Here is a 26401-nt window from a genome sequence, read left to right on the forward strand (position 1 = left end):
GTTGAATGTTTAGCTAGAAACCTGCTCTACAATTTCGTATGCCGTAAAACCTAGAGTGGAATGCATTGATCTTGTGATGCAATTCACCTTTTCTCTGAATTGTGCTTGAACTTCCTTGAACTTTTCGTGAGTATACACGTGCTGAAATTGAGCATCTATTGGTGATTTTGTTGCACACGGTATCACGGTGTGAAAATCTGTAGCATCAAATTCTCTTTCTCTTTGCTCTCTGCTTCCTTGGCAATTATCATATTGCTTTAAAAATTGAATCAAGGAGCTATTGTGTGTGATTAACTTGTTAAAAAAAGCATGCATGCTCTCGCTCCTTTGTGTGCTTCTCATCCCGGCTTAAAAATGGTGATCGAGATAAAGTGGAATCCATAAATGACGATCTTCAAATAGCTTTGCAAAATGAATTAAAATCAGACGTGCAAATAAACCAAAAATTATACTCGTTTTCACCAAAAAAGTAACAACATCAAATAATTCAAATGAAACCTCGATTACCTGAAAGCCACTTATTGCCTCCAACACCATACTTTGGGACAAAATCATTCTAATTTTTGTCAAATGCCTCTTTTGTAAATGAGTTCCAAACAACATGACTCATCTCTTGTTCGATTTTTTTGTGTCGCTTGTAGCCATTTAATTTGCTTGGGATCTTCTTCATCATATGCCAAATACACCACCAATGAATTGTTGTCAGAATACAGGTCTCAATAGTCTTTTGCATCGATGCGCATTGATCGGTAAGAATTCCTTTTGGTGCCTTCCCTCCCATGCAACGAAGCCAATATTCGAATAACCATTTGAATGATTGGATGTCAAAGCACATCCGAGAAGTGTCGACTGACCGTCACGCCCACAAAAGAACCAAAAACCAGATTGTACCTGCAAAAATGGACACTTACAACAGTTATAAACTGAAAATTATATCTCAGTGAAAAGAATATCTGTTTGTGTTGTAACTGGTATCAAATAAAACAACATCTTCAAAATACTTTTATGTAGTCCTGCTTCTTGCATTGGCCCAAAATACATTTTTGATGGAGTGATCAGCTTTAAGGTTAAGCTCGAAAAAGAAATTTTGATTCTTCTCTTTCATTCTGAATAAGTAGTTGCCAAATTTTTTGGCATCCTTTTGTTCGGAAATATTCTGTACCTTTCTTGTAATGTAATTCCTCACCTCTTTTTCAATAAAACTTAGTTCGTGATGATTGCCCGCTGCTGCTACAAATGACTGATATATTTTACTCGATCTGATTCTGGCTTCCTTGTTGTTTTCAATGCTACGACGCACAAACATGCTTAGCTTGTTGTATTGTTTAAGCATCTCTGCTCGATTTGGACAGCAAGAGTGTGAATGATTCAGAACAACTTTAGAAATTATCAAAAGACCAATGTCCTTCAATATATGTACATAAATCCTGGCTGGACAGTTTATTCCAGCTGAGGGATTTGTCTTCAAAGTTGGAGATATCTTGGATTTTTACTTTTTCTCTTTACTACATGGAATTAGTTTATTCTTAATCTCATCTCCCTTCCGAGTGGTGTTCCTTATTTTCATAGAAAAATTGGCAAGTTTGGAATAACTTTTGTAGAACTTTCCAACTTCTTCCAGTATCTTGAAAGTCATCTCAATATTTGGAACAAATTATTTATCTACAACACAACTGGACTGTAAAATGAACTGAAAATATTGTCATAACATGTGCATTCTGTAGTAACCAATGAACCAAAACATGTGCATTTTGTAAATTCAGAAACTCTTGCATTTTATTCATTACCACTTTATTCAATTGCATTCAATTCACAATGAATCGAAAATATTATCAAAGTGAAACCATTGTATAAAACCAAATGAACCGAAAATTGTCTATTATAATTTTAAATTCAGAAACACCTACGTCTGGAATGAACCGAAAATATTATCAAAATAAAAACCAATGTACCATACCAAATGAACAAAAAATTGTGTTTATAAACAATTGGATTTAGCAATTATATTCCATTCCATTCAATTCAAAATTAAATAATCTAAACCTCGTCCACTTGATTCGATTCAGAAGAATAATCCAAATCGCTCTAGTTTAACTGATTTGAACTTGAAGCATTCATTATTTTGATACGCTATTGAAATCTAAAAATGAAGAAGAAATCTAAAATTTGAAAATGAAGAACATAAATGCAATGTAAATCGAAGAGAGAAAACAAAGAACATAAATGCAATGCAAATCGAAGAAGAAAATGAAGAAGAAAATTAGAGCAGAGAAGAACGAAGAGAAGCTTTACGTTGAGGAAAAGAAGCTCTACATTGAAGAAAAAGAGCGAAGAGAAGCTTTACGTTGAGAAAGAGAAGCTCTATGTTGAGGAAGCTGCTTTACGTTAAAGGTGGCGGGCGCGTGAAGAAAAAAGAACTTGGTTGACTTGGTTAGGGAAATTATATGGATGCGAAGCATTATTGAATTAACAAATCGTCATTATTTTTGAATTACTAAAACTCTAAATTTTAAATAAGAAAATATCCAATTATTATGAAAATTATATGACTTAAAATTTTTTAGAGAAATAATTTTTTGAATATAAAATCCTAAACAATCCTAAAAAATTATAACTAACTCATTATTTTAAATTTCAAATATCCAAGGTTTTACAATACCCACTAGAGGGTAACCTGGAGGAGATATAGGATTATACAAGGGATTGTTCCTTGTAGTGGCTACACCTCTTATATATCCCATGTTGAAATTTTTCAATGGCGAAGAATAATTTGGAGGCAATCCATATAGAGGCCACGTAGTAACCACAACTAAAGGGATTCCTTTTCTGAGCACAGGGTTCATCCTTCGACTTAAAGTACCTATTGATGGATTAGCCTCAGTTTCTGGGCCACTTATATGTTCTCCAGTATTATTATTCGACGTATCAGTTGAAGTAGAGGCTCTATCAGACATTATTAATTTGTCACTGCGTAATCGCATGCAAAGTTTGACATGTTGACTTACTCTAAGGTTCTACTGGGCGTGTCAATTTGTTTCACTTGATTTTTGGAAACCTCGACAGGGTGTCGAATCAAGCTTGTATCAAGATCTCAGTTCGGAAAGCAGATACAACTCCTCTAAAAAATAATAGACTCGACTTGAGAATTACTTAGTGTTTTGTATTAAAAATGTATGAAATGCTCAATGATATTAAACTATGACAAATAATGTAAAGAATTGCAGTAGAAAGAAGTACGTAAAATAAATAAAAGTTTTAAACGAATAAGAAAGTAAACTTGAAATTGAATGAAATCAAAATGCTTAAAATAAGAATAAAATACGTGAAGTAAAGAAATAAAAGGAAAAGTACGTAAAGAAAAGAAATAAACATAAGTTGAAAATAAAAAAAAAGCAAAGACTAAAATTTGTAGAATATTTGTCTGATGGTGAAGTCTTTAAATTGAAGTCTCCTTAACTCTAGACTTCTCTTATTTATAGACCATATGGAGTGGACTGCATAATACTCTTCTCTTGGCACTATCTAACTTCCTCCGTTTTCTCGGGCTTTCACAACCCACGACCTTGTCTTGATTGTGAAAGACCTTGCTCCTCAAAGTGGACAGCTCGCGTCTTTGCTTTTACCTTAGTCTTCAAGCCCTACATTTTATATAGTGCTTCTGAATAAAACCACGTAGGTCCTTTTCGACTCGACTCTTCCCATAATTAAAGTTCTATTTTCTTATAGCCGAGTCCTTACTATGTCAAACTTCGATCAGGTAAACCGGTTTCGTTCGAGACTTTTTCAACTCAATTCTTATAAGTCAATAGACACTATAGTCAAATTTTAATCAAATTAGTTGAGTTATTTTTATGTTACAAATTATATTGTTACTAAGATTTCGGAAAAAAATCAAATAAGAGAACATAAAATGAAAAATTACCACATCCAACTCAAAACCTTAAGTTAGTAAGTTAATGTGTCTCTCATCTTATAAACTCTCCACTCTTTCTTATTTTTTTCAATGTGGGACTAGTTTCACTACTCCTAACACTTGCAACATTAACAATCTCCCCCTCAAGTGTGAGTCTCTTCCACATCAAATATCAATTCCCCTCTAACTCCTCCACCACATATGAGTATTCATCCATCACACTGCCGTACCACACTGCGGGACACGCCGTCCGGACTACTTTTACCGAGAAGACTTTTGATGCTTCACCTTGAATATTCCTTAGACCAACCGATTAACCATCGGCTCTGATACTACTCAAGAGAAGGTAAGGTGAACTATGCTATTGAAGAAGTTCCAGCCGATTGTGAAGAGGCTTTAATAGTTTGTCGAAACTTGAATACCGCAAGGGTAATAGAAGACGAGAGTTGACGACGTTACAACATCTTTCACATAAGATGCACTGTTGAAGAGAAGATTTACAAAATCATTATAGATAACTAAAATTATGAAAATGTTGTTTTAAATTATATGGTGGACAAATCGAAACTTCTAACTAAATTATATCCTCGTCTTTATAAGTTGCATTGATTAAAAAAGAAGAATAAAATTAAAGTCACAAATGGATGTTTAGTCAATAGTCAAATGAATGGAATTTTTAATAGTTAGCATGTTTATTCAAATCTTTCGTGGTTAATATTATCAAGGCTTGAATTTTTTTATGATAAAAGATAATTAATTATTTTTAAAAGATATTAACTTGAGATAAATTACTCTTCTCATTAGCTTTTTGGTTGACGTTATCATGTTAAGACACGTTGCTAAAAAATTAAATGACTAATGGACTCGAATTAATTCTTTTTTAGAAATCAAATTGACTTGTACCAATGTAAACATTAATTCAGTCCCACTCCCCATAGGTTCATCGACCAAAAAGATTAGTTAAAAGTTCCCACAGCCAAAGGTGCGCGAAAGTAACTTAAAATGCCGTGGAAGGAAATAATGAGTGTAGATACTTGATAGAAAGGCAGAGACAGTAAATGGCGAAACATGAAACGGCAGCCAGAAATTACGTTCTTCTGTTTCCTCTGTAGCTGTAGCCTGTAGACCTCGACGTCACTCACACTCACTAATCACTTCCCTCTAACACCAAAACGTGTCAAAAGCGTTTCTTTCTCTTCTCGTTCTTCTCTTCTTCCAAACACTAAAGACTCAACGCAACGCACCAACACACGCACTTCTCTCTCTCTCATCACTGATCGCATCGTCAACCTCATCATCATCCATGGTCTCCAAGACCAGTGACTCTGCTTCTAAGCTTCGAGTTAGTTCCACTTTTACCCCCTCCCCAAACTCATAGCTATCCCTGTTCTGTTTCTTTCTTCGAATCAAACAATTTAAGTATCAGTGCTACCTGATCACGTGCTTCAATTAAATTGATTTTGATTATTGCAGAGAATTTTGAATTTAATCGCTTAGTCAAAGAGAACTCACTGTTACTGATAGAACCACTCTGTTCCTCTGTTTTTTTTCTCTCTCTGTACTGTGAATACCAGAATCACTTGAGTTCAGGAATAGGGCTTAGGATCACTTTGATCGTGAATTTTGATTCACTGTTAATAAAATGGTACAAGTTTATCTGCTAATTCGTGTGAGAATTGGAATTTACCACATTCTTTTGTTTGTGGACACTATTTTTTTCTTAAATGCGTGAAGGGGCTTTGATTCCTGAAGTAATATCTGAACATGATTATTATGATTTGTGATATAATGACAGAAACAACATGGGGAGTCTGCAAATGATGGTGTTGGTGGATCCTTGTTGATGAAGATAAATCAGTTGAGAAAGCAAATCCAGGCAGAGAGAATTGTCTTTGTTAAAGTAAGTCGGCAATTGTGTTTGTGTCCATTTTGTAGATGTGTTTGCTGGCCCAAAACATATTGGTAGCTATCAAACAATTGGGAGAAAAACAGGAACATAGACTAATTAGTATATCCTCAAATTTTGGATCATTAATTTCTTTATTATTGAATCAATTGTAGCGTTAAAAAATATACATGCTTAGGATGGAAGTCATTATAGAGAATGGATCATCGGGGAGAAGCACCTTTTGGCTAATGGCTACAACCTCCCTTTTATTCCATTCCTCGCCTCCCAATTGTAACCTCGGGAATTATTACATTTAGTTAGTTATCTTACTGAATCTTACTCATTGTGCTGTCATGCATCCAAGACATACAACCTTGTTCTTGGACTGGATCCTCTCAAATTTTTTTTCTCACTATACATTCCATAAGTGTGACCAAGAAAAAATACGAGAGAGAAAATATTGAAGGGTTAGATATCACACGTTACAGTCTCAATTGCGAAAAAATTGAGAGGATCCATTTCCCTTTGTTCTTTCACTGGTTATGAAGCAAAACAGAATTAAACCTTAAAGGCACTAACTATATTGAGCACACTAGATTTTGTAGAGTAGTTGGTTTAGTTCTTCACTTGTCCTAGAAAAATTGGATACTGCCTGTGCTAAGGTGAAAAATCACAATCAAAATTAATAGCTCAAATTGTAACATTTTTTTTTAATTTATCAAAGATAATAAGGGGACAGGGGAACAGGAGGCCCCAGGCTTGGATGCAAGAGTCTTAACCACTAAGCTGTGGATTCAACTACAAATTCTAACCTTTTGTATCAGTTGCAAACAAATTAGTTTATTCTACTGCCTTCTCAGGATAAGACTACTTTAGGGAAAAAAATGTGTTGAATGTATCTAATAGAAAATTGCAATGTGGCGATGCCTTTCTATTTTTTGTACCTTGCTGGTCAGCTTGCAATTACCCTTATTTATGTTTATGTAGGAAAAACTTAAGAAGAATGAGAAGATGCTAAAATGTCATACTTCAGTCATCATGTCAGCAAAATCAAGTAGAGAATCTTCAGAGAGGGATGAAACAAGGGCAAGTCCCTTGCTTTCTTCCAGAATCGACCATCCTTTGTGTAAATTCAATGCTTTCTCTCATGGTTCAGGAGATAAAGACCATGGCAATCAAGACATATTACCTGCCACAACTATTAAAATCCCATATGTTGAAGGATTACCACCATATACATCTTGGATATTTTTGGGCAGGTTTGAAGTTTTAATTTCTAGTTAGGTTTTACATATATGAAATTTTTGCCATTAGGGGAAACTATGGGTTTCATGAATTGTATTCCATTTAGACATACAAACTTAAATTTCAAAATTGATTGATTGTTCCATCTGTTTAACATATCTTCTGTATTTCCAAATCTTTCACATGTAACAGAAATCAGAAAATGGCTGAAGATCAATCAGTTGTTGGAAGAAGGCGTATCTACTATGACCAACATGGAAGTGAAGCACTGATATGTAGTGACAGTGAGGAAGAGTTAACCGAACCAGAGGAAGAAAAACATGAATTTTCTGAGGCTGAAGACCGACTTCTATGGTAGGTTAAAATGGATATGATGGAGTTGTTTGTAAAAATTCCATCAGTTTTCGAAGAAAGATTCATGGAAAGAAGCAATTGATCTTGACAGTAAAAATTTTAGCTTGCCTATATGAATCCTTAGTAACATATGTAATTAAAAGTAGCATCAATGCTTTGTTGGAACTCAAAGTATTGTGATTGTGCAGGATTTGTAGTGCCATATTTGAATTCATCACCCATAATTTTCGATCTTTATCAAATTTTCAAAGTACTCCTTTCTTGAAAGTATTCTTAAAGTTTTCGTATGTTGACTTTTGAATTTACTAGGATGGCATTTGAGGAACATGGCATAAATGAAGATGTATTGGCTATTGTGAGCCAGTTTGTTGGGGGCACCAGTTTAGAAATTCAGGTAACAGAGTCATTTATGAGCAAGGCTATTATGCTTGATTGTTAATATTAAATTGTAAATGAGGTATACACAAGAAGCCATTTTAATTCTTGGGGAAATGGCTTTTGTGAAACATATGCAGGAACGGTACAAAATCATGAAGGAAGATAACCTAAGAAATGTTGTCCAGCATTCAGAAGATACAGGAGAACTTGAATCTTCTGTTGGCATTCATCGAGAGAAAAGCCTGAATGCTGCATTAGATTCTTTTGATAACCTCTTCTGCCGCCGGTGCCTGGTACATACAAAACTGTTATTTTAAAACATTTTAAGCTTAATTGAAGTATCTGATGTGATAATTAACATCTTGTGAATGTGTTCTTTTCTCCTTCCCTAGAGCAGGTTTTTGACTGTCAATTGCACGGTTGTTCTCAGCCTTTAATATACCCTGTGAGGAATCTGTTCATATGTTCATTTAGAGAGTAGATGCTCAATCTGATCTTTAAAATATATACAAGACATCAAAGTAGTATTGTTACATCAGTTTGACGCTTCATTGAACAGAATAACGATAACTTAAGGAGCATCTCAAAAACTAAAAAAAAAGATGAAAAAAAGAAAAAAAAAATATTATTAAGGACTGAATTGATATCTATTTGATTGTCAGATCAACAAAGTCCTAAAATATTTTGACGATTAACTTGATGTCAAGTATATCTTTGAAGGACCATGTTAAGGATTTACTGTTTCAAAACTAAATTTGCAGCAATTTCCGCTATTTAGTTAATTTGACGGTTTCCTTGACAGTGTGAGAAGCTGACAGTTTGGTCTGGGCCTGAAGGTGATAAAATTCCATGCAGTGAACAGTGTTACCTTCAGGTATTCTTCGTCTTCGACATACATTTCATAGTTAGAGGCAGATTGGAAAGTAGTGCTGTTACATGTTTTTAACTTCAAAAGAGATGAAAAAGGGTCAAATGAAGAATGGTTTTTCCTCCAATAGTATTCTAGATGTGATGCCTTCAACTATTCATTCACTTAGGCATTACTATGTTGCTGTTTTTTAATTACAATATTATCATAGTCAAAATATTCATCTGATGTATCCAGGCTTAATAACACATGCTTTCTGCTTCATACGTGATGAATGAGTGTCTCTATATCTGTGTGTCTAGAGTTAAAAAACCACCCAATTCTGAGGGCAACTAATCAAAGTATCATATATGTTTGATGAGGGAATTGTCTAAGACTCGTTGCCATTTCATTTGCCTGCAGTCGAAGGTTATAAAAAGTTTGTCAGAGAATTCCATGATCAGATCTTTTCAGGATAAAAAATCCACAATTATGGAAGAAGGAAATTCGATATTGGCATCCTCCAATACCAAGGAACCAGAGGATCAGCTTACTATGTCATTTTCGACTGAAGTTGATTGTCATGAAGATCTGAATATAAATATTCCTGTCTCAGAAAGTGTGGGTAAACGGAAGAACACTAATCATTTAGACACAGCAGTATGTGTCTCAACATTGCCTCCTGATGATTCTCAGAATTCTTCAAAAAAGCAGAAAAGAATTGCCAATGATGAGGATATTACAATTATTGATCATAGAAAGAGCCACAGCTTGGATGCATGTGATGAAGGTAAAGGCACCAGTGCAAATTTGGACAAATCTATTGAACATGCTTCAAATAAATCAGTAACTTTTTCTAGCACTTTCCATGGTGAGCAAGACAAAAGTGTTGGGGATGGACCAAAAGATGCTACAACTGAGACAGAATTCAAGGTTTCGAATCCAATGGAAGAACAAGTTGATGGGATTCGTAGTTTCTCAGATTGGACACCTCTTGAGAAAGAACTATACTTGAAGGGAATAGAAATGTTTGGCAGAAACAGGTATGGATATCTGTATTTCACCTCATATTAATGTGTTCTGGAATTCTAGGATGTCTGAAATTTAGTTTGAAGTATCTGTCGACTTTCTGTCTAATGTTTCATTTACTTATGTGTTAGTTTCAATTGCATTTTTTTTTCCTTGACAACATGCGTAGTTATGGGGAAAAAGAGAAACCAACTTTGAAGAAGTTTTTGTTGAACTTTTCCTGTGAATTTTTATGGAGTATATTAAATTGTTTGCCTTTTTTTTCTACAAGCAACCAATCATGTTATATATTCTCAAAAAGCAATTATTGTGCAGTTCACTTGAGAAAGGAAAATGATAAGGGTGGGGGAAAGTAACTATGATATATATCAGCCAGAGGGATGGGGGCTTCTGAGGGGAGTAGGGGAACAGACTTAAGGAAACTGTATTTCTAGTCACTTTCATCGCTTTCCTAACTAAATAACGGTATAATTGATTTGACTAATGCTTCCCAATAATACCAGTACTGTACTTAAATCAAAAGCTTTTCCATAGTTGTCTATTGAACTTGTGATATGTTCGACATATATCATCTATATGTTCTCTCAACAAAGCAATGTGGAATTCCTAAAATTCATGGTTTGAATTCTTTGTGCAGTTAACTTCCCTAGTTATGGTTCAGTAGTAAATAAAACCAAAGCTGAATGCATCATCTAGTCATAAATGTCCCACTATTTGTGGAGGTCTAAATTTTTCAAGTTTGTGCTAATCTAATGTGCAAATCATCCTATGTAGTTGTCTCATAGCAAGAAATTTACTTTCTGGCTTGAAGACTTGCATGGAAATAGCTAATTACATGCAAGCCGGTGCAGTGTCAATGCCCCATATATCAAGCGTTACCTCAAGTTCGACCGCTGATTGCAAGGGAAAAACTGATGCACAATGCATGGTGAGAAATCCTGGTTTATTGTCCACATCTTCACCTTATGTTCTTTTTCTTTTTTAAGGCATGGTGAATATCAAAAAGGCAACTTTCCATATATAGTACACCTCACCTTTTGGGATGAGGTTTGGTTATTGTATTGTAACAAAATGTTGTTACTTAGTTTATTAATGTAAAAATGTTTATATAGCCCAATTTGTGTGGATGTAGGATATGCGTATCTCAATAATCTCTTTTTTTTTTTTTACCAAATATAGGGAGACTCGAACCCACAACCTTTAAATGAGTATGGGGAGACTATGCCATTTGAGCTATAGCTCATTGGCCTCAATAATCTTATTTGACATTGAACTTTTAGAAATATGAATGATTACTATATTTTTATCAAAGGAAAAAGAAAAACAAAATAAATAGTTACAGTATTTGATTATCAGAGGTTTCAAGGCATTTTATATTTAGCATCTTAATAACATCCGCAGGTTTTTACATATAAAGGGATTGAGTTACTTTGTGAGCTGATGTATATTATACTCTTCTTTCTTATAATTTAGCCTTAGAAAGATTCTTGTTACTCATGTTTTGTTTACTTATGTGTGGATAAGTTCATATTTTTAAAAGTAATAAGGTATTATCTGAAGGTTCAGCTTTACAAACTTGAATTTTTTATAGAAAGTTTTGCCCTAGCAACTTCTACCAACCCCTTTTTCACTACCCTACTGTTTTTTTTTTTTTTGTGCGCTTTTAGGACTCATTAGTTAGTTGGAGGAGTTAGTTACTATAAAATTTAGAAGGGATTAATTAATAATTAGGTGTGATTGATCATTTTGAGAGTTGTCGCTTGGAGGTATTGTGGAGTACTTACTGTTCCACTACCCATGTATATACACAGTTACACTTCTATTTTCCCCAATTTCTAGGTTAACTAGCACATTGTTGGTGATTTCCCTATTCAATACAAATTCTTATTATTCAATTCTAGTATTTTAATGATACCAGTGCTAACATTCACCAGTACAGACTTCTATTTTCCCCAATTTCTAGGGTAACTAGCACATTGTTAGTGATTTCCCTATTCAATACAAATTCCTATTATTCAATTGTAGTATTTTAATGATACCAGTGCTAACATTCACCAGTACATGACCATTTGATGCCACGATTGCTTTTAATGCGTGTTTTAATGTTAGGACCAAGATATTGCGTCAAGGTCCCGGCTGCTGAGGAAAAGGGGCAAAACAAGGAAGTTCAAATATTCCTGGAAGTCTGCTGGCCATCCATCAATATGGAAAAGAATTGCTGATGGGAAAAATCAATCTTGCAAGCAGTATACACCATGTGGATGTCAGTCAATGTGTGGAAAGCAATGCCCTTGTGCTAATGTTGGAAATTGCTGTGAAAAATACTGTGGGTATGTCCATTTTTTTCATTTAGTTAAGTAACTTATTCAGTAACAAAATAGGAGAAAAAATTGCAGGGTAGTTCATGTTTTTGTTAGCCATTGATGGAATCTAATGACGGTGGTTAAATATGGTTACCTGGTTAGCCAAGGCTTTGAACACATAAAGGAATAAACAGTACACAGAGATATATAAGTATAACTGTAAACATGAAGCTATTCTCTTCAAAACTTTTCTTTTCAATGATTGGAAAGGCTCCTAAAATGCATTTTCAACTTAATTTGTGAACTACTGTACAACATGAATAATGGAATTGTTAACAAGCTATGATTTAAATGTAGTAAATTAGCTCTTCTACCTTCAGTTGTTCAAAGAGCTGCAAAAATCGGTTTAGAGGATGCCATTGTGCCAAGAGTCAGTGCAGAAGTCGCCAATGCCCATGCTTTGCTGCTGGACGTGAATGTGACCCAGATGTCTGTCGAAATTGCTGGGTTAGGTAATGTGTGAAATATCTCTTCTGTGAACTTGATTTTATGCCTCCCTAGGAAGGAATTAATGTGTCTGATTTCTCATAGTTCATTCAAAAAGTGATAATCTGTAACATCTATATGCAAACAATTCTGCCACACTGACTCTTATTTTCCCTTTTAGGTATTTCATGACAAAATGTAAAATTTTAGTCTCCTTTGCGGCATATCTGTATATCTAGGCTGATTTCAGAAGACACCATACAATGATTCAATCATTATGTTTAGTTCTGGTTTGGAGAAGTATTAGGTGTGGCCCTTCCCTCAGACCTTGCGTTAACGCATGATGTTTGTGCACCGGGCAGCCCCTCACCCCACTCATTTCCTTCCAAATTACAGAAAAATATTGCAATTGTTCGAATATTCTTGACTCCATCATATGCACATTATCTGGGGACCAATCCATTTCTCGGATCTTGCGTTAATGCAGTATGCTTGTATACTAGGCAGCACCCATCCCCCTCATTTCCAATTTCCATCCACCATTAAAAAAATATATATATCGCAATAGATGGTGTTGATATCATATTCAAATAATTCAGTAAATTAGCTGTTAGGTGTCAATTAAGTTATATTAGGTTAGAGTAGAATCAATTATGAATAATTGTGTTTTATCTTTAGCAGGTATTGTAATGATTAATTAGTGTATATAATATATGAGCTGAGGAGTTCAGTAACCTCAAGCTTTTCACAATAAATCACTGTCTAAACATGGTATCAGAGCATAGGGTTCTTTTCTGTTTTCCAGCCCTTTTCTGGTTTTTCAGCCACCAGTGTGGTGTTCTATCAGTTTGTTGCTCTTATCTGGGAAAATCAAGCCAACAGTCAACTTCAGAAGGTTCCGGTCAGTCACCTCACAGAAACCCACCTCTGGCGAGCTGCTCATGCGCTTCCACATGGCGCTTTTGTCCAATCAGTCCGCTGGAGCGTGAAGCCCACGCGCCACCTTCCGGAGCTCCGCTTTCGGCACTATCAATGCTGTTCAACTCGTTGGTGATTCCTGGTTCCGATTTTGGCACTGGTGGTAGTCAGAAGTTTCTCCATCATTATTTTCTTTAAACCATCCATTTCACTGCCCCTGTTCAACCCTTCTCAGCCCAATTTCACGTCTGCCCCCTGTTCAGCCCCTTTAATTTTTCATCTCTCTTCTCAAATTTTGTTTCTGTTCCTATCATTTTCTTCCTTGTGAACCGTCCCTTAGCCTCTTCTATTAAAAAAAAAAAAATCCTTTTGTACAACTTCTGAACCTTAAAATTCAGTTTTTTTTTTTTTTTTTTTTTTTTTTTTTTTTTTTTTAATTCAGAATGTCTGTTGCTAGTGCAAATACTCCAGCAGAAGGTTTAACAACCCCAATATTCATCCTAAACTATCCAATACTATACCAGTTACGTATGCCTTTTCTGGTACTCCTACAATTACATCTGAAAAATTGAATGGTAAAAACTTCTTTGGGTGGTCAGCATCTGTAGAATTATGATTCTTAGGTCAAGGTCTCTCAGACCACCTCACTAAATCAGCCCATGAAATTCCTGAAGAAAATAGAACTCAATGGGAAAGGTTTGACTATCATATTGATCCTGCAATCTTGGTTAATTTAAGGTCTTTTAAGACCTGTTCTTCCTTTTGGAAAAAGCTTGCAGCTTATATGCAAATGATATCCAGTGCCTATATGATTCCGCTCAGAAATTGGCTTCCCTTAAGCAGATTGATCATGATGTGACTAGTTTTGTTACTCAAGCCCAAGCTGCAATGGAGGAGTTAAAATTGTTTTTACAAGCCGACACTCTAGAAGCCCTCAAGACAAAGTTAGATAATTTGTATATGGTGATGGTTCTGCGTGCAATGCACCCAGATTTTGAACATATTCATGTTCAAATCCTTACTGGCCAGAATGTTCCTATAATGGAAGACTTGATTACTCGCCTATTCATAGTTCCTACACCAAAAATCTTTAATTCATCCTCAATCAGTTGAAGCCACTGCCATGGTGATTGCATCAGGTTTTTGTGGTGGTCAAGGAACTCGTGGAGCTTGAGGAGGATGTGGAAGTCAAACGGGCCAACGCCCTGGTTGTCCCCAATGCTCCTACTGCAAGCGACTTAGGCATACTAAAGATACATGCTATTCTCTCGATGATTTCTTGAGAAAATTGTCAATGTTCCTCAGACCGGGTTCGACCACATTGAAGAGAAAACAATTGCTGCACCTTCTAGCAATCAACCAATTGTCATTTCTCCAACAGAATTTAATGAATATCTTAATCTGTGGGCAGCGAAACAGAATCCAGCTCCTGGTACCACTGTAACTCACTTGAATCATTCCACAGCATGCATCTCTCAATCTGGTAATACTTCAAGTTCTTGGGTAATTGATTTGGATACCTCAGATCATGTTGCTGGTAACAAATCTCTCTTTGCCTCTCTTTCTTCACCTGCCTTTCCTAAGTTTATTACTTCAGCAAATGGCTCCAAAGTTGTTGGCACAGGAGTTGGCTGTCTTTGACCTCAGTTTTATTTGTCAAAAACTACCCTTTCAATTTAATTTCACTCAGCAAGCTTACCCAGTCTCTTAATTGTTGTGTCACATTTGATGCTGATTCCTTTGTTATACAGGACCGTTGTACGGGGAAGACGGTTGGTGCAGGATATGAGTCACAAGGTCTCTACCATCTTAGGTCAACTCATCCCGTGGTCTGTATGAGTGTTGCGTCACGTAATCTCCTCCATAATCGGTTAGGTCATCCGAGTCTGTCAAAACTTAAAACTATGGTTCCTACTTATGCTAAGTTAGTCTTTGAAATGTGAATCCTACTAACTTGAAAAGCATGTTAGGTCTTCCTTTGTTAATTACAATAAGAATCAATACGGGTCATCTCCTTTCTCTTATTCATTTTGATATATGGGGTCCTAGTCGTGTGTCTTCTTCGGGCTTTAAGTGTTTTGTTACTTTCATTGATGGTTTTTCTCATTGTAGTTGGTTATATTTAATGAAAGATTGTTCTGAATTATTTTCCATCTTTACTTCCTTTGTTGCTGAAATTCAAACAGTTTGATAAAACTATTAGGGTTCTCCGTAGTGACCAGAGAATATTTTTCCAAATCTTTTTCTTCTTTATGACATCTCATGGTATTTTGCACCAGTCCACATGTCCCCATACACCACAACAAACTGGAGTTGCTGAAAGAAAAAATAGACATCTCATTGAAACAGCCTGTACTTTATTGTTACATTCTAATGTCCCTATATGTTTTTGGGGAGATGCAGTCTTAACAGCTTGTTATTTAATTAACTGTATGCCATCCTCTTTTCTAAATAACCAAGTTCCTCATTCCATTTTGTTCCCCAAGGATATAAATTGTACCATGTTCCTCCTCGTGTGTTTATGTGTACTTGTTTTGTTCATGATCTCTCTCCTGGTCAAGATAACTTATCTGTTCGGTCTATTAATGTATTTTTCTTGGTTACTCTAGGCTCCAAAAAGGGTATAGATGTTACTCTCCTATTACTCATTGTCATTATGTTTCTGCTGATGTGACATTTTTTGAAGACACCATACTTTACCTCGCATGTTGACTCTAATGTTGTCTTAGAAGTTCTTCCAATTCCTTATTTTGGTCCACCCTTATTGCCCTTACCAAAAAATCCAACAACCACCACAAATGGTTCCTCCACTAACACTGATAGTGTCATCATCCCTCAAACCATTACTTATAGTCCACCACAACAACCGTTAATTGTCTATCACCGTCACCCTTGGCCAAATAATTCATAGTCTGAGATGGTAGAGGATGGTGATACATGTTCTACTCCTTTGGTTCCCCCTACTTCGGATCAAACTGTATCTGTTGATGAGCTTCCGATTGCTCTTCGGAAAGGTAATTGTACCACTAGAAATCCTCATCCAATTCATAATTTCTTGAGCTTTCATCGATTGTCCCCACCATACTATGCTGTTATTTCCACATTATCTTCTATACCTACTCTTAAGTGTGTCAATGAGGCACTTTCTCATCCAGAATGGAGACAAGCTATGATTGATGAAATGAATGCTCGAGTATGGTGTTACATGGGAATTGGTTTGTCTTCCCCCAGGAAATTCAGTGTTTGGGTCCCTATGTGTGTATGTTGTTAAGGTTGGACTTGATGGTTCAGTTGATCGTCTCAAGGCTCATTTGGTTGCCAAGGGTTACAGTTATGGAGATTATCAAGAAACATTTTCTCCGGTAGCAAAGATTGCTTCTGTCCGCACATTTCTTTGTATTGAAGCAATCCGTCATTGGCCATTGTATCAATTAGATATCAAGAATGCTTTTCTTCACGGAGACCTTCACAAGGAAGTATACATAGAGCAGCCACCTGGATTTATCGCTCATGGGGAGTCAAGATTGGTTTGCAAGTTGAAACGCTACCTTTGTGGGTTAAAACAATCTCCACGAGCTTGGTATAGCAAATTCAGCTCTGTTGTTCAAAGATTTGGCATGAAAAGAAGCGAATCTGACCACTCAGTGTTCTATCAACACAAGTCACATGGACAGTGCATCTATCTGGTTGTTTATGTTGATGATATAGTCATCACTAGCAATAATTATGAGGCGATAACAAAGTTGAAAAAACTGCTGTTTCATCACTTTAAAACTAAGGATTTAAACTCAAGTACTCCCTTGGTATTGAGTTGGCTCAATCTAAAGGTGATGTTGCTATATCGTGGAAATATGCCCTTGATATATTGGAAGAAACAGGTTTGTTGAATTGCAAACCTGTTGACAGTCCAATGGATCCTGATATCAAATTACTACCTAACCAAGGGGAACATTTTTCTGATCCTGAGAGATATCGAAGACTTGTAGGAAAACTGAACTGTCTCATTATTACTAGACCAGATATTTCATACCCTGTTAGTGTAGTGAGTCAGTTTATGCAATCTTCTTGCACTGATCATCAGGATGTTGTAATGTGAATTGTAAAATATATCAAGAAAGCTCCAGGCCAAGGATTACTATACAAAGACAAAAGAAATACCCAAGTCATTGGCTATTGTGATGCCGATTGGGCAGGTTCTCCTATTAGGATCTACTTCTGGGTATTGTGTCTTTCTTAGTGGAAACCTTATATCCTGAAAAAGTCAGAAACAAAGTGTTGTTGCCCGATCAAGTGCAGAAGCTGAGTATTGCGCCATGGCATTAGTGGCTTGTGAGTTGTGAGTTAATATGGGTCTAGCAGTTCCTTTCAGAGTTGAAGTTCGGGACAGTTAACCAAATGAAGTTATATTGTGATAATCAAGCAGCACTCCACATTGCTTCCAATCCAGTATTTCATGAAAGAACTAAATACATAGAGGTGGATTGTCATTTCATAAGGCAGAAGGTTATATCTAAAGAAATTATCACTGAATTTGTTAATTCAAGTGAACAATTGGCTGATATTCTCACACAGTCTCTCAAAGGTCCTCGTAGTAATTACATTTCTAACATGTTTGGTGCATATAATATATATGCTCCAGCTTTAGGGGGGATGTTGATATTATATTCAGATAATTCAGTCAATTAGCTGTTAGGTGTCAATTAGGTTAGATTAGAATCAATTATGAATAATTGTGTTTTATCTTTAGTAGGTATTGTAATGATTTAGTGTATATAAATATATGAGCTAAGGATTTCAATAACCTCAAGCTTTTCACATTAAACCACTGCCTAAACAGATGGAATATTCTTCACCCCATCATATGCACATGATCTGGTGGCATAACAATGCACCTATTTTAACCCACATCTCTCTCTCTCTCTCTCTCTCTCTCTCTCTCATGAAGAAGGGGTGTCTTTAATTTTTGGTTTCTTCCTTAATAATACTCTTTTTTTCATTTTATTAATGATGGAATTGTTCTATTGTGTTTCTGGTCATGGTATGGGCTATGCCGGTGGTTGTTTAAAGAATATTCGTTGATTATTCCATGTAGTATGGTTTTTTGGTATCAGTTTATGGTAGTAAGAACTTGGTTGAATTTCTTTTAAAAAGAAAATAAATAAATATAGGGACTTGATTAGAAACTTTTAAATTGTAGGAGATCAAATTAAGAATTGATTAAAACTATATAGCCTTCTAGAGTAATTAAACTGGTAAATCGTTGATCCTTCAAGAAAATGTAAGGCAGTTCTTAAACCAAAAAATAGGTAATTGCTGGACAGATAATTGTGTTACTAAGACAGACTGTGAGTTGATTTTTTTCAACTTCACCATAACCTTAATATCAATTGAAACCACAGCAATTACTTTGGTACTTCTGTTAAAACTTTCTTAACCTTTTCCTTGGATATGTTGTTTGGAGTTTGGACTGATGTCCTGCCTCCCTCTGAACATTTTCCAATGGTTACTTATAAATATTACATTCTTCATTCAGTTGTGGGGATGGTTCATTAGGGGAGCCCCCTCGTCGTGGAGATGGTCAATGTGGAAATATGAGGCTTCTCTTGAGGCAGCAACAGAGGGTTAGCAACCATGATCTTGTTTGTTTAATATTTTCTGCATTCCATTCTTATTTTTATGAATAAAAATCATGATTGGGTGATGCAATTATGTCTGCCTCAAGTGTATTGTTCTTATTCTTATGCCTCTCAGATTCTCTTGGCAAAGTCTGATATTGCAGGATGGGGAGCCTTCTTGAAGGTTGAGACTTGAGATTCATGGGACTTGTTTGTTTTCTGTTAATTTTAGTTTGTTCCTGTTACTCATTGGTGATAACATTTCAGAACCCAGTTAACAAAAATGATTATCTAGGAGAGTACACAGGGGAACTGATCTCCCACCGAGAAGCAGATAAACGTGGGAAAATATATGATCGTGCAAACTCCTCTTTCCTATTCGACTTAAATGATCAGGCAAGTGGCTCGTGTCACCCACATTTTATCTAAATTTGTTGTTTTTTCTGGCTCCTGTTGATTTGAGGTTCCTTGTAATTTTTAAGGAGTGATCGATCATATTCCTTTTACCTTTCAACTGCACAATATTTTTTTTTTTTTTTTGGTAACATGTTGTGATAGTAAACCACTGATTTTCTGGCTGAAATTTTTAGTAGAGACAGTCTGTGACACAGTAGACCTCAGCCAATAGGAATTCTTAGTTGATGTATATTTTTTAGCTATGCTTTAATCAATCTACTTTTCCTTTATGCTTCTTTCATGGAAAGCTATAGTTTACTGAGGTTTCCTATGATTACTTATGACTCTACGTGTGATATCTATCGCTTTACAGTATGTTCTTGATGCTTATCGCAAAGGAGATAAGTTGAAATTTGCGAACCACTCCTCAAATCCCAACTGCTATGCTAAGGTGAGGCCAGAAACTCATGTTTTTGGGGAGTTCCAAAGCTTAACCATTTTTTTCTTCAACGAAAGAAACCTTGACCTTTAAGTATCAGTATTTTGAAGTGGATCTTTAAATTGTCCAATTGTTGACCACTTGTTCTGGCTGTGTAGGTGATGTTGGTTGCTGGAGACCACCGAGTAGGCATATTTGCCAAGGAACATATTGATGCTAGTGAGGAGTTGTTCTATGATTACCGCTATGGTCCAGATCAAGCACCACCATGGGCACGTAAACCTGAGGCATCCAAGAGAGACGAATCAGCAGTTACTCAAGGCAGAGCAAAGAAACACCAGTCACATTGAATATGGCATGGCGTAAGGTTCACAATGTACATACTTTTAGCTTCTACCAGTATATTCTCTCCTGAGACAAACTTGTGGAGTAAGCCATTAACTTAGTCTTGAAGTTGGCATCATCCAACTTTAAATCTATCCCTAAGGGTCTGTTTGGTTGGGGTAAAAATTGGAGTGGAAAATTTCATGCTTGATCTCTGTATTCTTATACATTGATTCATTTATGAAAACTTCCACTCCTTTTTTACCTCCAACCAAACACACCATAGTTACAAATGCTTCCAACCTTTTTGCTCGGGAAAAGCTGATCAAGTTGGTTCTTAGTATTGACAGTATCAAGGACCTCTTGAGATTTTTGAATTTAGGGGAGGATTTAAAGTTGGTTGGCAACCTTAGTGACTATTTTGTTGGCTTACTCCAATCATGTGTGACGTCCGATGTGCATGGAGGAAACGTGCCATAAGGAATCAAAATAATAATAGGTATGCATATGCTAGTATGAAATATATGATACAGTTAAACAATAAAGGATATGGCCAATAAGCTATTTGAGTAGGGACTAAGTATAGAAATTCGAATCCGAGGTTTATTTATTTTCCCATGTAAAATACCTTGATCTGGCATTTTTTTTTATGAATAAAATGTATATGTTGCTATAACTGTATAAGCTTGAATTAAGACGTTTGATTGCTAAGACAGTAGAAATAAAGTACTAATTTGTGTTTCGGGAGGGGTTGTGTTATATATATCTTCACCGTTATATACACCTTTTAGATTTTATTGATATACAAACGAATACAAAAATACTAGATGCATATTAAAAATCAGTTATCATGTATTTGTGTTTAGATATATCATATGACTGTGTCTAATCTGCAAGTAGCTTTTTACATTGGTCAACTAATCTAACATGTGGAATTCATGTACGCATGCTATTTGAGAATATTCTTTTATTGAGCTGTGAAATGATGTCATATATATATATGAAACATATGAATTTTGCTAATAGTTTTGTTCTTGGATAGAAGTAGTACAAAGGAAGCCTTCATATTCAAATAGTTTGGCTCATCTAGTTAGGGTCGTGTTTGGGTAACTTTAAGAACTCACACTGTCGGAAATTTATGAATTACAACGGACCACACACCTGCACCTAATTTGGTGTCTTATCTCAAGATCAATTTAATTAAGTTTGACTCTAGCAGGATTACATAGCATATAGGGCCTCTGATCTGCTAATATGTCTAAAGTAATTGATAATCTCAAATAGTCAAATCACATTTATTTTTTAATTTAAATTTTCAGTTCCACATTCCTTCGATGCAATATGGCCTAAAGAAACCCAGAAGAAAGGCCTTGTGATCCACTCGCCATAACATAGAAACCTACTCAGGCCACTTGAGATACAAATGATAGGTGTTGATATTAAGGAGAAGATATGTTACAAAATCAAACCCATCAGACAGCACAAATTCCCCCTTAACACTGATTCTGTCACCCTGACTCTTTTAAATTCAGAAAAACAGGAAAAAAACATTCGCTTAAAAAACTGCTTCTACAATAGCAAACTTCTTTTTGGGGTAACCAATTCCAATCATGTGGTTTAAGTACGGCTTCCCATCCTTCACAGTAGCTGATGTTGCCAAGCGATGCATAGGCCCTGAGAATTTTGACACAACAGCAGCAGTTTCCCACCCATCTTTGCTCTCAACTAATCTTCCAGAAGGATTCCCAGCAACTACCAATTTAGTAGGAGACAACAGCACTAAACCGTCTCCGAAATATAGGGGTCCTCCGGCTACCTTAATCACCTTCACTTCCTCACCTTTTGTCAAATCAACCTTGAACAAGTTGCCACTGAAAGTGTGGATCACAATCAGGAACCCATCTGGGTGGTAAACAATTCCGTTTAGGGCTACGAATTTCTTGTACCATTCTTTTGGGGTGAAGAGAGGGTTTCTTATAATCGTTATGAGGTTCCCTTCCACCCCAACCTTCCATATTTTGCCGGCTTTTGCATCAGTGACATATGCATTGCCTTCTGCATCAACATCAACATCATCGGCAAAAGATTTCTCGTCACCTACATCCAATGTTGGAAATCTGTCATTATTACATGAAAAGCTAAAAAGAAAATGGACATAGGCATAATTGTACCACAAAATAGCACAGCACTAGCATCGTATAGATGATATGTTGGCATAAAATATGATGATGGTATTAGTAAGGCTTATGTGTTTGCAAAGAATACTAGTCCATGTGTATTACTATTTACTCCACATTCATGCTAGATGTACACCATAAATCAGTTATTCATATAAAATATATATTGTAATATAAAATACACATTGAAAATGAATTAAACCAAATATCTCTATGAAAAATGCTTGACAATCGTGGGTGTAATCATATAGATATGTAGTGTTGGCCAAAAGAAACTAGTTCCCTAGAATTTCTGATCTAAAAATTTTGCAATCGCAATACAACCACAAAAAACTAGGTTGAAGCCAACACAATATGAAATATACTCTATGTAGGAGCCAACAAAAGATATAAAAAGGGCATGCAATGAGAAAGACGGAGGTAGGACCTTTCCTTTCCAATATGTTTGCTTGCACATGTTTTCAAATTCCATGATGGATTTATTGAGGTGATATAAGTTATAACAACCATCCATATGACGACGGAAATTGACTACTACATTACACTTGCATAAATGTCGAACGATTTAGACAGAATTATACACTCTTCATGTCTTAAATCTGATACAAGTTCGCCAAATCTTTCCGTTCAATTTTCGTACCTACCATTCTACCAAAGATTAAACCATGGCCAGAAGCAACGCAAGCTCAAATCAGTGAACTAAATGGGAAAAGAATACTTTATCTTAACATTTGTTGATTTCGTCAATTTTGACTAAGAATAATTGACAAACATTTGATGTAAAATAAGAATTCTACTTTGTTGGTTTCTAATTCTTTCCCTACAATATTTTTTCATATAATAAAATATTATAAAATATTTTATTTTCAAGTTTTAAAATTTTAAATCCAAAGGAGACCAAAGTAATTACTCTCGTAACAAATTAATTATATATTTATTACTATGACATACATTTAATTATAACCAAAATAACAAAAGAAAGGTAAATTATTTGCAAAATAGCAAAGAGAAAATGCTTGTATGTTAAAGAAAACACATTATTGCACTCACAATCCCCGAAAATTAAAGTTTTTTGCTATACAATTTTTAATTTTCAAACTTTATACATGAACATGTGACGCAAAACAATTAGACACTAATAAAAAATATATATAATAGTGCCATGGTTATATTTAGAATTAAATTTTATAAATAATATAATCAAATTAGATTTACATTCATTACTATTTATAAGAAATAATATTAAACTCATTTTATATTTATTATTGTTACCTAAATTATTTTTTTTTATCAATAATAGGCTTACCATTGTAATTATTTTTTTTTTTAGAAAAAAATAAATTCTTCTCATTGTTGAAAAGAATGAAAAATCCCTTTTAAAAATATTTATTGAGTTATTACATCTTATATACTATGTATTTTTTATGTACTCTCACTAAAAAATAATTACAATAGTAAACCTATTTTGATAAAAAAATAATCTAAATAACAATTATCAAAATATAAATAAATTTATAAATATATATTTATAATTAATTTTTTATATTTATAAAAAGTTTGATTATTTATATAAACCACTTATTAATATATATTAGTCAATTTTTGTAGTTCATAAATTATTTTTGAAACATGCATATTTTCCTAGTAAAATAATTGTGAAGGGAAATCTTTTTGATACTATTTTTAGATGAATTCTATAATATTTATAATTTGATACTTAATTTATGTCTAACTTATTTTTATAATAAAGTTTAAATATTTAATAATTATTTATTTTTATACTTTTAAAATTAAATATTAATTTTTAACATGTTTTAATAAGTCAGGCAAATACTTTCAAGCACTTTATTTTTAACCCTGAGAAAAAAAACAGAATAAAAAGCATCTACTTGAGAATAATGTGCCGGCATAGCGTGCCAAACGTGTAAATAATTAAATATTAAATATATTTTTGAGATTGAAAAGATTGTAATAAAGACACAAAAGATAATAGCAACACAAGCGCAATAGCAACACAAGCGCACATTGAGATCGCATGTTGCTAAAAGAGCATATTGAACAATGAATAGTTCAGCTTTATGCAACGTTCCAATTCTAAAGAAGTAAAAAATAAAATAAAATAAGAAATTTTTAATAGCGTAGTTCACTTTATTTAAAATTACTTTCACCATTTTTGTTTCTTTTTGAATTCAAAATAATTTTACCCCACAAGGATTATTAAATAAACCACTCGTTTAATTTTGTAATAATAAAAATCACACCTGTATTTTCTTTCGAGAACTAAATTTTAATTATGATAATTAAATAAATCATGTTTTATTTTTCATAAAAAGAAAGGACAGAAACATTTTAAATGAACTGTGTATGCTATGACTTATGAGCGTACGAATACGGAAGGTAGTGCGAATGTCGAATACACGAAGCAGTTGAACAGAGAAGGGAAGAGCTTACTTGGACCGCTGAGTTGCGTAAGAAAGAGCCTCTGCCACGTGGACAAATCATATGCGGAGAGTGCACTGTACCGGTTTCCAAACACATCGGCGTGAACAACGAGAACCCGGTTCCTCTGTGTGTCGACCGAGATTCCAAGGGACGAATTTCCGGCCAAATTCACTTCCATCACCGTCGTCACCTCCTCCAACAGAACCTCCTTTTCCGCCTCTTCCGGCACCCGAACCTCGCCTACACCGCCTTCGAAGAACGAGACGATGAAGCGACTATTAGTTGGGTCCCACTTGGCGCACTCCCTCAGCCACCCTCCAGTGCCGTGGTAGTTGTACACGTGGGTTGACGGTGGGGCTCGTTCGAGGGATACGATGATGCCTAAGGGAATGGCCATCAGAACCACCAGGACGGCGAGGGATTTTAGGGAGAAGAGAGAGGAGAGAGCCATGAGAAACAGAGGGAGAATTTGGTGGTGGTGGATGTGAGGAGAGGGTGTTCTCGTTTCCAATGAAATATCGAAAATGGTTTTGGGAGATTGCTGAGGTGGTTGTGTGTTGTTTAGAAAAGAGGGAGTGAGTTTGGTGGCAATTGGGTGAAAGGACGGTGCTATTGGAAGTGGTATTCTTGGTCAAAACAAGAAAGTTAGAGTATTTATTCAAATGGTCCCTATAAAATTTTAAAGGAATTTTTTGGTCTCTAACTAAATTTAATCACTCTATTAGTTTTTAACGTTTTAGGGTGTATTTGATAAACGCGTTAAAAAGGATAAAAGCATCTTAAAGTTTTTTGAATGCTGCTTTTTTATGTTTGGCAACTGTTTTTTCTCAAAACACAGAATTAATTTTGCAATATAAAAATGCGTTTACTAAAAGCAAAAAATTATTACTTCTGCATTCACCTCAACTTTTCAAAAAATTTTTTGATCATTATTGTTTTTTTCAAAAAAATTTTCAAATTTATTTCAAATGATTTCTAATATTTTAATTTTTTTTCAATTATTAGTATTTTCTTTTATATTTTGATTTTTTTTATTAAATTTGTTATTATAATTCTGTTATAATATGAATTATTGATCTTAAAAATGACCAAGTAAATAAAAAACTTATCATACATAACAATAGTAATAAAATTTTACCGTCCAAAATAATACTAAATAAATGAATACTAAGAGTACTCAAAAAATTATAGAATATTGTTTTATTTGATATTGTAAAATTTATGAATATAATTCTTGTTCATTGTTTATTATTCTAATTTGTTATAATATGTATTATTGTTCTTATTGAAAATGATAGAATTAAATAAAAAGTTAATCATAAATAATAATAAAAACATAATTAGTAAAAAGTTAGAACCCAAAACAGTAAACAAAATAAAATGATTGAGAATACTCATAAAGAGTACTATAATATGTGATTTTATATGTTATTTTTAATTTAATAAATAAATATTAATTTATATTATAATAGTAAAAAATTATAACAAACTAAAATAGAGTTTTATAAAAAATACTATATAAAAAATATACTAAAAGAAGTATAAAAAAAGATTAAATATACTAAAAAATAGCATTATAATTTAATATTATATTTTTTTTAGTAATTAACTAATTATCTATCTAAAAGTGATTTTAACTAATATTAT

The 26401-nt window shown here is 34.5% G+C and overlaps 2 protein-coding genes across 5 annotated transcripts; one reads left to right on the plus strand and one right to left on the minus strand.

Annotated features, from left to right (window-relative positions):
* The first annotated feature begins 4931 nt into the window (after positions 1-4931).
* LOC130948685 (histone-lysine N-methyltransferase EZA1-like) lies at positions 4932-20842 on the plus strand. 4 transcript variants are annotated; one of them, XM_057877530.1, is made up of 18 exons: positions 4933-5255; positions 5709-5813; positions 6789-7060; positions 7239-7400; positions 7710-7794; positions 7916-8071; positions 8176-8223; positions 8581-8652; positions 9049-9415; positions 9506-9668; positions 10429-10582; positions 11764-11984; positions 12338-12469; positions 18895-18982; positions 19113-19160; positions 19244-19372; positions 19746-19823; positions 19970-20841. In XM_057877530.1, the coding sequence occupies exons 1-18, from the start codon at positions 5217-5219 to the stop codon at positions 20159-20161; spliced, it is 2511 nt and encodes an 836-aa protein (XP_057733513.1). In that variant the 5' UTR covers positions 4933-5216; the 3' UTR covers positions 20162-20841. The 4 variants fall into 4 exon arrangements, 3 of the variants coding, with proteins under 3 accessions (XP_057733513.1, XP_057733511.1, XP_057733512.1); XM_057877528.1 differs by having other exon boundaries at positions 9049-9668; XM_057877529.1 differs by lacking the exon at positions 8176-8223 and having other exon boundaries at positions 9049-9668; positions 19970-20842.
* Positions 20843-21402: 560 nt separating this feature from the next.
* On the minus strand, positions 21403-25367 carry LOC130948686 (uncharacterized). Its single transcript, XM_057877531.1, has 2 exons — positions 24764-25367; positions 21403-22232 (listed from the first exon to the last, which is right to left on the minus strand). Exons 1-2 carry the CDS (start codon positions 25203-25205, stop codon positions 21691-21693), a joined length of 984 nt encoding a protein of 327 aa, XP_057733514.1. The 5' UTR covers positions 25206-25367; the 3' UTR covers positions 21403-21690.
* Between the last annotated feature and the right edge of the window lie 1034 nt (positions 25368-26401).

The sequence above is a fragment of the Arachis stenosperma genome, chromosome 9 (assembly GCF_014773155.1).
Source record: "Arachis stenosperma cultivar V10309 chromosome 9, arast.V10309.gnm1.PFL2, whole genome shotgun sequence".
NCBI classification, from domain to species: domain Eukaryota; kingdom Viridiplantae; phylum Streptophyta; class Magnoliopsida; order Fabales; family Fabaceae; genus Arachis; species Arachis stenosperma.

Bases quoted from the DNA above. Each gene is read 5' to 3' on its own strand.
- LOC130948685 (XM_057877528.1), top strand. From the start codon at position 5,217: ATGGTCTCCAAGACCAGTGACTCTGCTTCTAAGCTTCGA. The intron at 7,401-7,709 runs GTAGGTTAAAAT...TGAATTTACTAG, and splicing joins GCTGAAGACCGACTTCTATG to GATGGCATTTGAGGAACATG. The intron at 10,583-11,763 runs GTGAGAAATCCT...TTTTAATGTTAG, and splicing joins AAACTGATGCACAATGCATG to GACCAAGATATTGCGTCAAG.
- LOC130948686 (XM_057877531.1), bottom strand. From the start codon at position 25,205: ATGGCTCTCTCCTCTCTCTTCTCCCTAAAATCCCTCGCCGTCCTGGTG. The intron at 22,233-24,763 runs GTAAGCTCTTCC...CATTGGATGTAG, and splicing joins TACGCAACTCAGCGGTCCAA to GTGACGAGAAATCTTTTGCC.